Source organism: Perna viridis, chromosome 1 (genome assembly GCF_037379345.1).
Source record: "Perna viridis isolate PV_CMFRI_1.1 ecotype Kerala chromosome 1, ASM3737934v1, whole genome shotgun sequence".
Classification (NCBI taxonomy): Eukaryota; Metazoa; Mollusca; class Bivalvia; order Mytilida; family Mytilidae; genus Perna; species Perna viridis.
Window position 1 is genome coordinate 9,470,776 of NC_142445.1, and position 15,691 is coordinate 9,486,466.

Sequence of the window (15,691 nt, forward strand, 5' to 3'; positions counted from 1 at the left end):
AAAAGGATTAAAGGACGACTTTTCATCAAGATAAATATTAGTAAGCAATATATTTAAAAAAAAATCCATTAAAGAATTTCCTAACTTATCATAAAAATTTGACAGATGGACAGGCAAATGGACTTTAGCAATATACCACAATAAACCCTTACAAAGACATATACAAAATAAACTAAAATTTTACATCAATGAGCTGCATTTAATGCATCCTTCCAATTTATTTGCATTACTCATAAATGACAAAGAAAATAATTTTATTGTACAAAAATTAGTGACATTGCAAGTTTCAGAAATCAATTTTGAGTAGCTATATTTTTGTATAAATACAAACCTCAGGCTCAGCCTCAGTAGGTGTTTCTGGTCTACTAGCAGTAGGAGTTTGTAAAGGTGTAGGTCCTGGTGATTTACCAAATTTGGGCAGTTCAAACTTCCTTTTCTCGTCTTTCTCTCCATCGTCATCAAACTGAGGTATTTCTCCATCTATCTGGCCTGCCATCATCTTTTTTCTTCTCTTCCTCCTTTCTATAAAATATTAACCCACCTTTCAACACTCTCTTGTTTTGATTAACTGTATATTATATTTATAACGACTGTGTCCAATGATACATGGTAATGAGGAATGTATATGTTTAAAATTAAAGAACTAATGATCATGTGACCAGTAAAATAGACCTTCATCAATTTACTACATGTACTTAGAATTAGACTAGCAATTCATACCTCAGCTCAATGTAAAAAAAAGTAATAAAACAATGAATTATTTGTTAAAGGGTTAAAATCATCAAATTCTTCATCAAGTCATTCCATAGGGAAGGGTACTTCATATACTAACTCGCCTGAATATAGCTGAAATATTGCTGCTCTGGCGTTAAACCCTAACAATCAATCAAGCATATACTAACTCTGAATATTGATAAAATTTGTCACCTATACTATTGCATGTCACTGTTTTATAAAACTTCATTGCTTGTTACTGATATTGTCAGTTTCGTCCAAATTATAGTTTTCTACAAAGCAAAGGATGCAAATTTTGTGTATGTTTGATTAAATGAATGTTGGAACTATTTTAGTATACAAACTTCTTCTATTCTACGCATTGATCAGCCTAGTGGATTTTCTAAATTAACTTCCCATACTTAAACACACTACATTAAGGTTACCTGTCAAGGGGAAGACTTCATCCTCTACAAAACACTGGACTACACTAAACCAAGGGAGATAAGTGCAGTGAGAGTATAGCACTAGTACAATCTCCAGAACAAAGATTTAACAACATTTCTTCTAGTATATTGATCCACTCAGGACTTTCATTGATTAAAGACTTTTGAAATATTTCAAATCAAATTTAAAGAATATTAATTTCTCTTTAAATATTAGTAGTTGTCAAGGTCTGAGACCCTCATCTTGTTGAACCTTTGAATTTTTTTTTTCTAAGTCCAGTAAACTCCTACAATGACACTTTAATGTGGACCTTTGATTTGAAATTTGAAAAAAAAAGTCCTAGATCTTTAACTCTTGAAAGCTAATTTGCACCCCTGATTAAATGGTTATTTTCAAACAGGGACCACCTATTGTAAAAGAGTTCACGAGTGGATGTCAGCACAGAATATGATGTATAATGAAAGTCCTTTATACATAAGTTTATTGTGGTGTTTGACACATCTAGCAGACTTTATCTTTGGTTGTTCATAATGACTTTGGTATATACAGGTCAAAACATTTGTTTTCATATGTTTCATTAAACACTACAACACATATTTTTTTCATACATTTATTTAAATGGTTAGGACCAATATGTTAAAGACTAAGAAATAAAATTTATGAAAAACTTGTTAATACAGATCATATGATAATTGTGTATATTCAATAGGACTGCAATGAGACAAGAGTAAATAGAATTTTGTATGAGTTTGAAAGTATTGATTTTCATGTGATTGTTAATGAACAAATACAAATATTTTTTTTCATATTGTTAGATAAATATGTGGCAATACTTCCTGTATATAAGGTCTAAACATATTGCTTTTACTTATGAATTAGGTATACACAATCCTTTGAAAAACTTTTTCCTTGATATTCAATGACACTACCCTTGTTCTGGAGATTATGAGTGTAAAGGAAAAGGTCACAGTGTAAAGTGCAGAGGTAAAAGGTCACAAAAAAGGTGATGCAAGTGACGAGGTATGCAAACTCAGTTTTACCTTTCTTACTCATAGTTAATAACCTAATCTTGAGTTTATTACGCTCCTGTAATGCTTTTTCATTATTTTTTTCATCTTCCTCTGAAATAATATCATGTTACATGCAGTTGTGGTTCATGCAGTATAACATCCTGTGTATATTGATTTCACTACATTACCATGCTCTTCTAAGGAAAAATCTTAAATTCCAATTTAAAGCTTCCAAATCAAAGTGATTGGTCTATTCATTCAGCATGCAAAAATCTAACTTAAAGATTTTTAAATTAAAAATAATAAAAAAATATTGTAAAAGAAATTACAACATTTTAAACTAATTTCCTGCAACTATTCAATATGAAATAAGAGTCCAAGGTGAAAGACAACAGAACTCCTGATAAACTAGATACTATGTACTGTATATATCAAAGGATGGCAAATGCATATGTTTATGTAAAAAGTTACTCAGTCAACCAGATTACATGTTTTCTGGGGAGAGAGTAATTGTACTTAAACCAGTGTAGTTCATCTTTGTTAATTTCATTTTCAGACATTCTATGTTTTTAAAGGTATTTCATTCTGTTTTATCTCCCAAACCAAAAGTTGGTTGGTGTTAGATAATTAGAAAAAAATATCTAAAAACAGAGCAAACATCCATTTATTAAAAAGGGGACAGTGACTGAAGTTTGTGTAAGTCTATTATTTCAAACAGAGTATTAAGTCCTGACATATCTCCTCTAAAACACGAGGTGTTATTCTCAAGTTCCAACATGAATACTATATAAATCCTATTACTTTAGTATATATTTTCATGTATACTTGATACTCATTGCCATCCATAATATATCTTACACAGTAATTAATCCTGGATAAGTACCAGTCATGAAATAGAGAAGTAATATATTCTTCAAAATCAGATTCACTTTTCCCAAAGAATTTTAAAAGATTGGGCTCAAATAGGGTATTCCTTAATTGTAGCAAAGGGGCAAATAAAAAAGGAAATATGTAACATGAAGTGTTTTATATGCACTACAAAACAATAGCACTTCAATGATTTATCATTCATGCATTATATCTATAGTTACAACAGATTGATGACATTTTTCTACCTAACATTTAATTGTGTTATGATATTTTAGACACACTCTAGAGCCATACCTTTCTGTTTCAGATGTATGATGGTCCTCTTCATGTGTTCTAGAAGATCAAACTTGCTGACTTCAGCATCCATCGTCAGGTCTAACATGGACAGACTATCTGGGGTCATAATTGGTGACTCGTAGATCTCTGATGGAGCAAAGGACAGAGTAGAATCAGTGTCAGAGTCCTGTAGAATGGTAATACGACAGAAGTGTATATATTAACAGTGGTACCGTATAAACCAATCAAAATTTAAGTCAATATGAAGAAACTAAATACATCCATGTTATCTTGGTGAATAATAAAGGTATACGACACTTTGTACCTTCTAACTTAATAATGAAATACTCCACAGGGCACAAATACCACCAAAAAAAGACAAACCTTGAACAGTTTGGGCAAGTATGGACATTCTTAAATGAATATTTCTATAAAACCCTATCCAGCACCTGAAGTCCAGGTTAGTCATTTCTATAGAACACCATCCAGCACCTGAAGTCTGGGTTAGTCATTTCTATAGAACCCTATCCAGCACCTGAAGTCCGGGTTAGTCATTTCTATAGAACCCTACCCAGCACCTGAAGTCCAGGTTAGTCATTTCTATAGAACACCATCCAGCACCTGAAGTCCGGGTTAGTCATTTCTATAGAACCCCATCCAGCACCTGAAGTCCGGGTTAGTCATTTCTATAGAACCCCATCCAGCACCTGAAGTCCAGGTTAGTCATTTCTATAGAACCCCACCCAGCACCTGAAGTCCTGGTTAGTCATTTCTATAGAACCCCACCCAGCACCTGAAGTCCTGGTTAGTCATTTCTATAGTACCATATCCAGCACCTGAAGTCCGGGTTAGTCATTTCTATAGAACCCCATCCAGCACCTGAAGTCCAGGTTAGTCATTTCTATAGAACCCCACCCAGCACCTGAAGTCCTGGTTAGTCATTTCTATAGAACCCCACCCAGCACCTGAAGTCCTGGTTAGTCATTTCTATAGTACCATATCCAGCACCTGAAGTCCGGGTTAGTCATTTCTATAGAACCCCATCCAGCACCTGAAGTCCTGGTTAGTCATTTCTATAGAACCCCACCCAGCACCTGAAGTCCTGGTTAGTCATTTCTATAGAACCCCACCCAGCACCTGAAGTCCTGGTAAGTTATTTCTATAAAACCCTACCCAGCACCGGAAGTCCTGGTTAGTCATTTCCTTTTGTTTCTTTGTATGTGTGATTTTGGTTATTTCATGTTTATTGTTGTATTTTCCTTATTTAGTTGTTATGCCTGGATTATGCTCTTTAATCCTAGCTTTCTAGATTTCCCTTTCAAGCTTGAAACATTGATAAATTACGATTGCAATTACTTTTTGACAAAGCAAAGGTTTTTAGCACAGAATGAATGAAAGAATGAACAAAAAAATTTTAATTTGGACATATACTTATTATAGCTAGACCAATTTTTTACCAAAATTTGAACTAACTTGACAACATGCATAAAATCAACCCAATTCAAACTGGTAAAAAAACAAGCATTATTACAAAGTTTCATAATATGAAGATGCTTGTTTGTGACACCCTTAAGCCCATATTTCTAAATATTTTGAGTCAAAAACCACAAATCTCCTTCAGTACATGTAATAAAGAGACATTTGATTTAATTTCAAGCAGAGCCAACGAGTAATATCAAGTCATTGCACAATAAAAATATCTACAGACACCGACAATAACACAGATAGCAATCATACCACAATTCTGTTAAACTACCAAAACATTTTATAAAAAATATAGATTCAAGTTACTGAATAAATGGAGATATCTCTTACACTAACCCAGTGATATAACTTACCCCTTCCTCATCTTCATCCTGGTCAGAGCCAGCAAGTTTACCTTCTAGAAACTCCTGAGTGAACTGTTTATCAGGAAATGGCACCTATTAAACAGCAAATAATTGATTTTAATACATGTACTACAATGAAATAAATATAAAAATATACTGAAAATAAATGACATAAACTTTTCAATCCTTAAAAGTCAAATTTCTTCATTATTTACATATTTGAACTGATACTATCATATCAGTAATGAGAACACTTAACCACTAATGATTGTGATTTCCTTCAACTACAAGTAAAATATGTGTACTAAGAACTTGTTCATAAATTCTTATATGATACTCTTTTGTAAATCTAACAAAATTGACTTCTAAAGTAATGTACACATACCAAATAATTTTCCAGAGTAACTGGTTCTGAGTGGAAGATACTGCCTTCGTATAAAACATACTGCTCCTCTGATATGTGAGATTCTGAAAAGATCACACAGGTAATGTAGATTATTTAATACTTTTTCAACGAGATGAGAAACTCCCGTTGAAAAAAATATTAAATAATCTGTTTATCGCTGTTTTGCTGAAGTGTAAGGTATTAGTTTTCTTTTATTATCAATTTTCCTTACCTAAATATGTAAGTTTTATAAGCATTGCAAAGTTTCCTTTCGGACCTATTTTTCAGCAGAATGCTATGTGACATAACATATTTGTGCAGCTATATGATAATTTTCATTCTCACTCGACTGGCATGAGATTGAAAATTATCGTATAGCAAGATCAAAGGGATTATAAACAAAATAGCAATAATATAAATTTCTGATTACCAGTAAGTGTCATCATTAAAAACAAGAAAATTGTCATCAACATTGAGTCAATACCAACAAACAGAAAACTTCGTAAATTATCATTAACAGTATAGGTAGTATCAGTTAGTGTTAGACACAACACATAAGTAATTGAATTGAACATCAACTTACTTTTATAAAATTAAAAGAATAGAAAAAAAAACATGATATTTAAAAGGAAAGACATTTCTTTTTGCTTCCTTTGGCTATATAAAAAAACACACATGAAAAACATTTGCTTTTTTTTTACTTTTCAATAAAATACAACTTATTGACACAGAGAGATTTTTTTTTAATATATCAACATCAATACCTTTATCAAATGTATCCTCTTCTTCAATACCTTTAACTTGAGGACATACTGCAAATTTAAAAAATAATGTATTTCTAAGGTCAACTAAAATTTAATCTGAACATTTCAAAACATCAATATAATATGACACAGTTGTTCTACACTTTGGTAATGGAGTTAAAAGTCTCTTGCAAAATGCTTCAACAATCTTGAAATTACAAAAGTTATCTCTCAGTTTACTCCCAGGAATATTATAGCTAATCAAATAAATAGCAGTGGTTTACAACATGAGAAAGTTTGCATCATCAATTTAACTTCATTTTACATAGTCAAAGACATGGAAATAGCTGACAGACTGACAAACAGATAGACCAGTCAAAAACACTTTACACTTTCGAACATCCTTCAGTACAGAATGATTGTTACTATAACTTACACCAAGAAATGCAAGAGCCAATTAAATAAGGAACAAAGAAATGCAAGAGCCAATTAAATAAAGAATCAAGAAATGGAAGAGCCAATTAAATAAAGAACCAAGAAATGCAAGAGCCAATTAAATAAACATTGGTTTTGAAGTTAATGCATAAAGTATCACTATAAATGGTCACACAACTAAATTCTATCCCTACCTTTGACATGGTCAATGAAGTATCACTATAAATGGTCACACAACTAAATTCTCTTCCTACCTTTGACATGGTCAATGAAGTATCACTATAAATGGCCACACAACTAAATTCTCTTCCTACCTTTGACATGGTCAATGAAGTATAACTATAAATGGCCACACAACAAAATTCTATCCCTACCTTTGACATGGTCAATGAAGTAGAGATGGTTTTTGAATGCTACAGTAAGATCAGCCTTGTCATTGAGGAAACATGCTGCTGTAAGACAACTACTGTCTTCATCTTCAAAACAGATCTCTCTCAGTAAAACTTTATATTCATCCCAAATCCTCAACATACCATTGTCACTAAAAAAATATTTGATTACCAGGCTTTTGTATTATTCAAAGTATAATTTACTAAGTGCAGTATACAAAAATTGTCTCAAACATGAACAAAATTTTTAATATCGAATTCGAGTAATTTATGCTGTTACATGTACTTCAAAATCTATTGGTGCTACTTTTTGGAGATAAGTATTCTGCATGTTAAAAGGTTTCAATTTTTAATTATTATGCCCCATTTATTGCAATCACATTGTCCGTCCGTCAATCCATCCATAGCACATTTCTGTAACAGATTTTGTTGGAGGAAATGCTCAGATATTTGGTTTATTGCTTTTGCCTGATGATTTGTATGATGCCTCCCCTTTTCAGCTTCATTACTAATCTACTTTATGTTTACCTTACAACTTAGTAATTATTCAGGTGATGAATAATGGAAATTTTTGTAACAGATATCATTTTACTTTTACTGTATTTCCCCTTTTCAGGGGACATAATGCTTAGATATTTGGTATACTGTATGATTACTTGTACCATGTGTCCCATTTTCAGTTTAGTTACTTTCCTACTTCCTGTTAACCACAGAGTGTTGATTTAGGGTATTTGTAGCATGATGCAGCATGCAAACTCTTGTTTTTATTGTTATATTAATTTTTTAATTTGCTCAAGAAGAAGGTACAAATGTGGAAAAATTGGCGGACAAAACAGTGCTAGGAATAAAAACAGGACAATTGATTGAGTACCAGTCACACTAAGAAACTAAAAAGAAACCACTAAAAATAGTACCAATGGTACCAATCCCATCGAAAACAAGGAGTGAACTCCAGTGCTACTCCAAGGTGAGCAGTTCACCGAATGTAAAGTCTGGTGAAAGAGGAAGAATATCTACAGAAAAAAAGAAGAGATATATTGTATCAGTCAATTAGGACATAGTGATCACCATAGAACTTTTGAAGTAATCGTAATCTATGGGCATCATATCATCATCTATGTAGCTTTTGTGTAAGCTCCTGAGCCATATTTAGAAGGGATCATTTGGGATAAGATCCTCAAGCAATAATAGATAACAAAGAAGTTAAGATTGTTTCATCATATTTAGGTAGATATAAACATGTTTGATCTTATAAAAAGACTGTCCATGTACAAACCTGTCAGAACCAATAATATGGGTAGCATAGGGTAAATTTTATTCTGTAATGTATTGTTAAACTCATTATGATGTCAGGAAGTACAGGGATTTTTCTGTATCAATAGTGGATGACTAAGAATATATGTTTAAAGTTCCCTAACAAATCAGCTAAAGTATAAACAGATCAAAGAGTTATTTCCCTTAATTTTGAATTTTGCAGTGGTTTCTATGTAAATCATTTCATTCTTCCATTTCAGTAAATTACAAAACAACATCCATTTTTGAGTTTGTGATCTCTAAATTTGGCATGTACAACCCACTGCCTAGGTCTCCCCTGGATACCCCCTCTTAAATGTGTCCTTTATATTTGTTGAGATAAAACAGAATTTATATAAGTGTTTGATACCTGCATGAACAGAATATTTTAGCAGTAACTGATCCATCAACAGATACCACCCTACTTCTATGTTCAACTTGTTTCTTTTGTATAACATCTTCTTTCTTGGGTTCCACTGAAAAAAATAATAACAGAAATAATCTAACTGTTGAAATTAGAATAATATTGGAAAATCAACATTCACATCTTTATAGAGTATGTGTTGATTATAATATTCCATGTCCCTTACCAATTAATAAGGTTAAAAAGAGATATAATTAAACTAACCAAATTTATGCATATTTATTACTAAAATGTACATAAATTAAGCTTGAAATAAATAATAACAAAATATAATTAAAATGACATTTCTATGTTCAAAGAGCAATAACTCTAAAAGAAAAGGACTCAGTCTCCATGAAATTCAGGACAGATACACACTAAAACATAAGAGCCATCCTACAGAGAAAATAAACTGGCTGCAATAAAAGTGTTTTTTTACAAAATTACAGACATTCTGTAATAAAAAAAATTCCAATTACACAGTATTTTCTTAACAAGTAATTGATTGTGTTATATTTCTTTATTTATGAAAGAATTCAGTCAAGATGTTCACAGGTATATCTACTGAACAATGGATATCCACTAGATACTCTTTATTTCAATATGTACAAATCATCCAGTGGATGAATATTTATCAATTGGATAAAGTTTTGGATAACCAGTGCTTATAGTCTATACCTTTAGCTTTAAATAGGCCTGGATCCTCAGCTACTTCCAGGAAATAGTGGTTCAAATGTCCACTCTCATGTCCAGTCATAAATGATAAGTTCTAAAATGGAAAAATATGTCTTATTTAAACTGTACACCACCACAAATGTATACAAATGTAGCAGCACAGAAATACAGGTAAAAACAATATAAATCATTCTAGAATTCATAAAAATGTCTTTAAACTTGTTTTGTTTTGTTTGCAATCATTAAAATGGAAGCTTCAGTCTATGGGGAGGATATGAGTAGTAGTACTTTAGTCTTATTCATATTATTAGACTAAAAACTGACCCATTAACAGAACAAAACAAATAGCCTGATAAATAACATACGATTCTAGCAAAGCAGTTAATATCTAAGTCACAGAATAGTTCATGAGCCAGCTGTAACTGAGGTAGAGTCCATATCTGTATATTCATTAACTCCTTGGAGCGGGACAAAGTTATCAGGGAGTTGTGTTTCTCATCATGTTTTATATCAGTTATCTGAAAAAAAAAAATCATGTACAAGCTTAGAATGGTCCGATTTTATAGACAGTAAAATATCTTTTTTTCAGTTCATTAGTAAAGGCTGAATCATGAGTAAAACTAAACTTCAAATGTTTAATTCAATTTTGAACCTTATTGTAATGTGTCATTGATTGGAAGTACTGAATAAAAACATATCTACTGTGAATGTGTTTTAAGGCTTCAAAACATTTATTCATGATTTAATGGATTTTAAAGATAAACAAAAATTTTCCTGACCAAATGGCAGTGAGTGTAGCAATTTTAATTTAACCATACTTTTTTTATAACATCAACTTACTGTATCTTTGGAAGCTTTGAATTCCATATACTTCTGCCCTAAGATGACTGGATCAGTAAATAATATCCTACCATCCTGTTACACAGATAATGACAGCAACAGTTAATTAGATAAACTTGACATTTGATTACAAAAACTTTGGTATGCAGTACACTATCTTATTTCTCATTCATAGCAAGGATTTGGAATGGATTGTTTGGAAGCAGCCAGATTGATTGATTATGGTTTTACATCCTATGGTAGATATTTTATGCATTTCAGGACAGAATCACTTACCAATTGAACAGACACTGCTTTGTAATATTCTGATATGCTAAGCCAGACCTATATTGTGGTGACTCACAGAAGAAACAGGCTGCAGGTAGTCATGGCAACCTACTGTGACACATTAATCTAACTCTGAGCCAACCAGTCATCACTCTATCCCCTCAAATACTGCGTGCTTGGAAGAGAAGCAGTGACTACCAATTTTATAGTCTATGTTGTGACTCCAATTGGGATTGAACCTTCAACACCTCCTACTAGAGGCAAGCATGCTTCTCTGAGACCACTGAGGTAGTTGGATATAGACAGTAAGTCAAAATGATTACCAAATGTGTCTGCAACATAGCAGCAGGGCCTTTATAATAAACATGAAAACTGGAGAATATAAACAACATACTTCAAGTCCCATCAATAGATAGCTATGTCTGATTGGACTACAAAATCCCTCATCAGTCCACATAGTAGCTGGACTATTTAGAGTGCTCAGGCTACAACAACTGGAGGCAACTTCAGTCCCTATCCCATTTTCTGTAGCTCTGTGGGCTGGACCTTTTCCTGGAGCCCTAAATTTCAAAATAAAATGAGTAAAGGAAAAAAATATCATAGAAAAGAGAAATTTATTGTTAGAAGTGCTATATGAAATAGGTAATTATAACACAAACCCTGATATGTTGAAATTCCTTTTTTTTTATAATCAGAATTTTTATACAACTGCATAATTACTGCTCTGAGTTTCTAATACTGCTACAAATTAAGAAATTTGACTTTAATGTAATTATAGTTTTGGCATTATTGATAAGGGTCAAGCTTCTGATTGTCACAATTCAAAAATACTAATTCTAACAATTGTAGTTACATAACAGTTGCCTTTCCCCCAATTAATTCCAAAAATTACAGTATTATCTAATTTCCCATGGAAAGTCTATTTGTCATCCAGTAATAAGGAGCCTAGCAAGGTCATGAAAGTATGTATAATGTTTTAAAAAAAAGATTATAAAATACTTAAGTTAACGTGGGTTACTGAACCTAAAACTCATCATGTAAATAAAATATTTACTTTTTACCATCATTTGTTGTCCCTCAGAACTTACCTAGATGCTTGTCCATTGCCTTTTATATATTTATTCTGCAGCTCTATAGCATTAATTTCTCCAATCTTACAACAGGGGTCAGTCCTGGAACAGTAGGTCACTCATATAACATCACATTCATGTTTAAAATGTTAAGACTTGAAAACTTAATACAAATCTATACATAGAAAGTAGTATAAAATCAATGAAAAAAACAAATTTAAAGTTTACCATATCCATGTAAAATTCAGCATAACTAAAATCCTCATGCAATAAATATCAATAGTTTCCTTTTGTTATAATAAGTCCTACCTGGCTGTGTAAACCCATATCTTGGTAGGATTGATAAGTATATAGATAGCAGTGAACTCTCTACTATAGCAAACACTCAAAACTTTGTGTAACGGCAGTAGATCTGGGGGCGGGACTGGTAGCACTGTGGTTAGGTTCTTTCTGTGTATCCGAGAAAATAGTTTTACACTGAAAGATAAGAAAAACTTTATAGTACCTTATATATAGATTGTTTCATTTTTTGTATTTTCTTTAATATATATTCAAAAAGTAAGGAAATTATAAATGAGAATGCAATGTTTTGTTTATAATTTGGAAAAACTACAATATTTAATACATGCATAATAACCACATCACAGCAACACCAGATTAAAATTCATATTTACAATTCAGCTCATCCATCTCTGTGGCCTGTTGAATCAATTAATTAAAATACAACAACATAAAACACTACATACATTACTTAGACATAACATTGCAGTATATATACCTGCTGTCTTCACATACAGCCACAACTCTTGTCGTTTTTCCCTCAGCTCCTGATAGATAAAGTTTATTGACCTGGTTTCTTGCTAGGGCCCAGAATCTGAAGAACTGATTTGTATGCCAAAGAGTTATACTACGACATGTACTGATGTATAACAGATTGTCGTCGGTCAGCGCCATCCATAGTAAACCATCGGAGGATATTGTAGTACTGAAATAGTAAATCAAGTATCAAAACAAACTGGTACTAACAAAAAAAAAAAACTATTTCTCATATAACACGAAGGGGCCTGGTTTATCTTATGTTAAACAATTGATGGTTACAAACAATTAAATATCAATCCTAGGACTTATGAAATTCACAAAATTGTGTATACAAAATTGAAAATTCTAAAGGACACATGAACAAAGAAAAGGACAGTCAGATCAAATCACTCAATTTCTATAACTTGATAGATGGTGCATAAAACAAAAGTTTTAGAATATTTACAGAAATGAAATGGACATACCTGTATAACTGTTCCATGGTATCAAATGACCATAGTCTGACAGTTCCATCAAGAGATGAACTTATAAACATGGTAGGAGTTTCTGGGTGTACAACAATGGCTGTAACTGCTCGTGAATGACCAGTAAATGTATGTAGAAGTCTTTTGAAGGATTTATTGTCATGGGGATCTTCTATCAAACTCCACGCTTTAACTAAAACACATTTAATTTTATAGTCATAGTAAGAGTGATTAGCATAAAGTAACCAGTTACTAATAATATCAAACATATATATTTGCTTTCAAATTGTGACACATTTTCTAAATTTGTGATTTTTTTTTTCAATAAGGAGCATTTTAATTATATGTGTTGCACATACTGTAGGGAATTCTCATTAAAAAAAAATTAAATTAAAAAAAAATTGCTTTTTATTAATAGACATAAAAAAGTTCTTAGCACTAAATTCTTCATACAAATAAAAACGTTTAAAAAATATTTCAAATTCTAAATCCACATATGGTATTTTAATCCATTTGAATACACTATCTAAGGGAAGATAACTTACTACCGGTAGAACAGTGCGAATATAGAGAAACTACTTACTTGTCATGTCAACAGAACATGTCAATAAAGCTTTATAGTACTGAGCATAGCAACACCCCGTAATGGACAAATTGTGAGCCCTACAAAATAGACAGAACTAGCAGAAAAGTCTGTGAAGATTTATACAAGACCTTAAATACTAACAAAAGGATGGTACCTTTGCAGAAAATCTTCTGTACTCCATATATATATGTATTCATATACACCTATATATTTGTTCTCAAATTGAGCCTTTAATGTCATGTTTATGGGTTCTGCTAATTTAGTCTTGTAGGAAAGGTTTTAAATCAGGTTTATTAGGCTTGGATTTCAATGGCTTACAAATATAGGTATTTCAGTAATACATGTAGTAACCTAAACTTTTGACCTTAAAACTAACAGTCTTGTCCTCTTTGTCACTTCCATATACTGCGACGCAAAATTTAATAAAAACCCAAATCCATTCATGAAAATCAAAGTGATGCATTGAAACAACACTGAATGGTCAAAAAACACTTCTATCCCTAGATTATCTGAATGGTGTTAACAATAAGTGGAAACAAATGAATATACATGGCTGTTTCGTTTCTGAATGGTAATTCTGGTAATCCTGGCACCATTTTGGCAAATGATTTGTGTAAGACATAATAGAGCTGTCTTTCCCTGTCTGACAGTCTGTACACATACTGATCTATACCAAAGCATCAGCTCGAATGCATTCTCATACCTATCAATTTTGAAGACGTTTTCTCCGTCTGTTAGTCTGTACACGTGAAGGTCTGTATCAGAGCAGCAGTAAAGATGTTTCAGAGTTTGGTCCATATCTACTCTTTTTACCCAGCTTCCACCAACATTGTCCCATTCACATCTGTACAAGGGGGAAACATTTTTGCTTTAAATTTTCTATAACGTATAACTAACAGATAAATATAAAAGTGTAGATTTTACAAATCAAGTACTTATCATATACTGAATACCTTTGGCAAAATAAGATAGACCTACACTACAACATGCTTAGTAAAATAAAGAAATGATCCATAATGATTACTAAAAACACAAAAATTACCAATTTTAACTAACAAAATTTTAAGATAATATAGAATTCTAGAAACAATCAACATTTCATGTTTCTGAATAATACAAGATATTTCACTTTTTCAGGATAATTTTTCTAAATATATGTATAACACTTACAATGCTACACATCTTATAGTAAGATTAACATCTTTTTCATGAATTTAAGATAAATTATAAAATAGAAGCAATATTGTAGCCTTACTTCAGTCTAAGTGTGTAATTAGCTAATTCCTTCATGTGATAGATGTGTCTGGAGTTATCCTTCTCAAATTTCCATACCTAAATATTAAAATGAAGATATTCATATTTAATATGAAAACATGATTATCATTACCACTCTCTATATGTTTTCCTCAACAACAATTATCGTGCAATAATTTAATTTCAGATGTAACAAATTTTCTAATTGGATAAACAAATTTGTCCATCATCTCATAGACCAAATCTTTGTGTCATGTGACTGTGAAGTCATCAACCTTTTTTGACGATTTGATATTAAAACTAAAGTAAAAAGAATGACTGTTGTATTTTTTTTCTCGGTCTTTTCGAAATAAACATCAATGCCTGTGATGCACACTCAGAAATAAGCTGCTATACAGGTTACTTCCAAGTATGCATCACATGATTGAGGAAAAAAGTAATTCCTTAATTATACCAACACACTCATTGTAAGCTTTTTATGTCTCTGGCTCAGATATTTGACAATAAATATCTTAAATACAGCAATTGTTGTATAAAGCATATAAAAGATTCAAGGTTTCGAAATTCAATAGTTTGTCACAGTCTCACAATCAAAGATCCAAATAAGAAAAACCATGAATTGTAAATTTTCATATTTCAAATAACTGGGAGCGCCCTGTTAGCATAATCTGTAAAACAAACAACATTTAAATAACTGTGACCTCAGTCCAATACCCAATTTAAATGGGCCAATTGAAATCACTGACTTGCTATTTAAAAGAGTGACAAGATCCCACTAAAAGAATCTGGTAGAACTTAATTAAATATTAAATCTTTAATTCCTTTAAATTTCCAATAAAGAAATCAGCCAAAATCTTCAAAACTCATATATGAATTTCTTTACTGTACAAACAAATTCTCAGAAGAGGGGTACCTTTAACTG

General features: G+C 31.7%; 1 protein-coding gene across 9 annotated transcripts in view; it reads right to left on the reverse strand.

Moving 5' to 3' along the window:
• The window catches only part of LOC148627146 (uncharacterized), a 44,717-nt gene that overhangs the window by 24,478 nt on the left and 4,548 nt on the right, over positions 1 to 15,691 (reverse strand). For 8 of the 9 annotated variants that reach the window (XM_088568475.1, XM_088568534.1, XM_088568523.1 and 5 more), the window contains 19 exons: positions 14,771 to 14,847; positions 14,219 to 14,359; positions 13,513 to 13,592; positions 12,930 to 13,122; positions 12,425 to 12,631; positions 11,956 to 12,123; positions 11,665 to 11,748; positions 10,971 to 11,136; positions 10,310 to 10,384; positions 9,835 to 9,987; positions 9,473 to 9,563; positions 8,762 to 8,867; positions 7,084 to 7,250; positions 6,296 to 6,343; positions 5,532 to 5,614; positions 5,156 to 5,239; positions 3,336 to 3,504; positions 2,202 to 2,282; positions 332 to 522 (listed from right to left, as the gene is read on the reverse strand). In XM_088568475.1, the coding sequence (XP_088424601.1) occupies positions 332 to 522; positions 2,202 to 2,282; positions 3,336 to 3,504; positions 5,156 to 5,239; positions 5,532 to 5,614; positions 6,296 to 6,343; positions 7,084 to 7,250; positions 8,762 to 8,867; positions 9,473 to 9,563; positions 9,835 to 9,987; positions 10,310 to 10,384; positions 10,971 to 11,136; positions 11,665 to 11,748; positions 11,956 to 12,123; positions 12,425 to 12,631; positions 12,930 to 13,122; positions 13,513 to 13,592; positions 14,219 to 14,359; positions 14,771 to 14,847 (2,364 nt within the window). The remainder of the gene's footprint in view (positions 1 to 331; positions 523 to 2,201; positions 2,283 to 3,335; positions 3,505 to 5,155; positions 5,240 to 5,531; positions 5,615 to 6,295; positions 6,344 to 7,083; positions 7,251 to 8,761; positions 8,868 to 9,472; positions 9,564 to 9,834; positions 9,988 to 10,309; positions 10,385 to 10,970; positions 11,137 to 11,664; positions 11,749 to 11,955; positions 12,124 to 12,424; positions 12,632 to 12,929; positions 13,123 to 13,512; positions 13,593 to 14,218; positions 14,360 to 14,770; positions 14,848 to 15,691) is intronic. The other variant, XM_088568493.1, reaches the window with a different exon arrangement.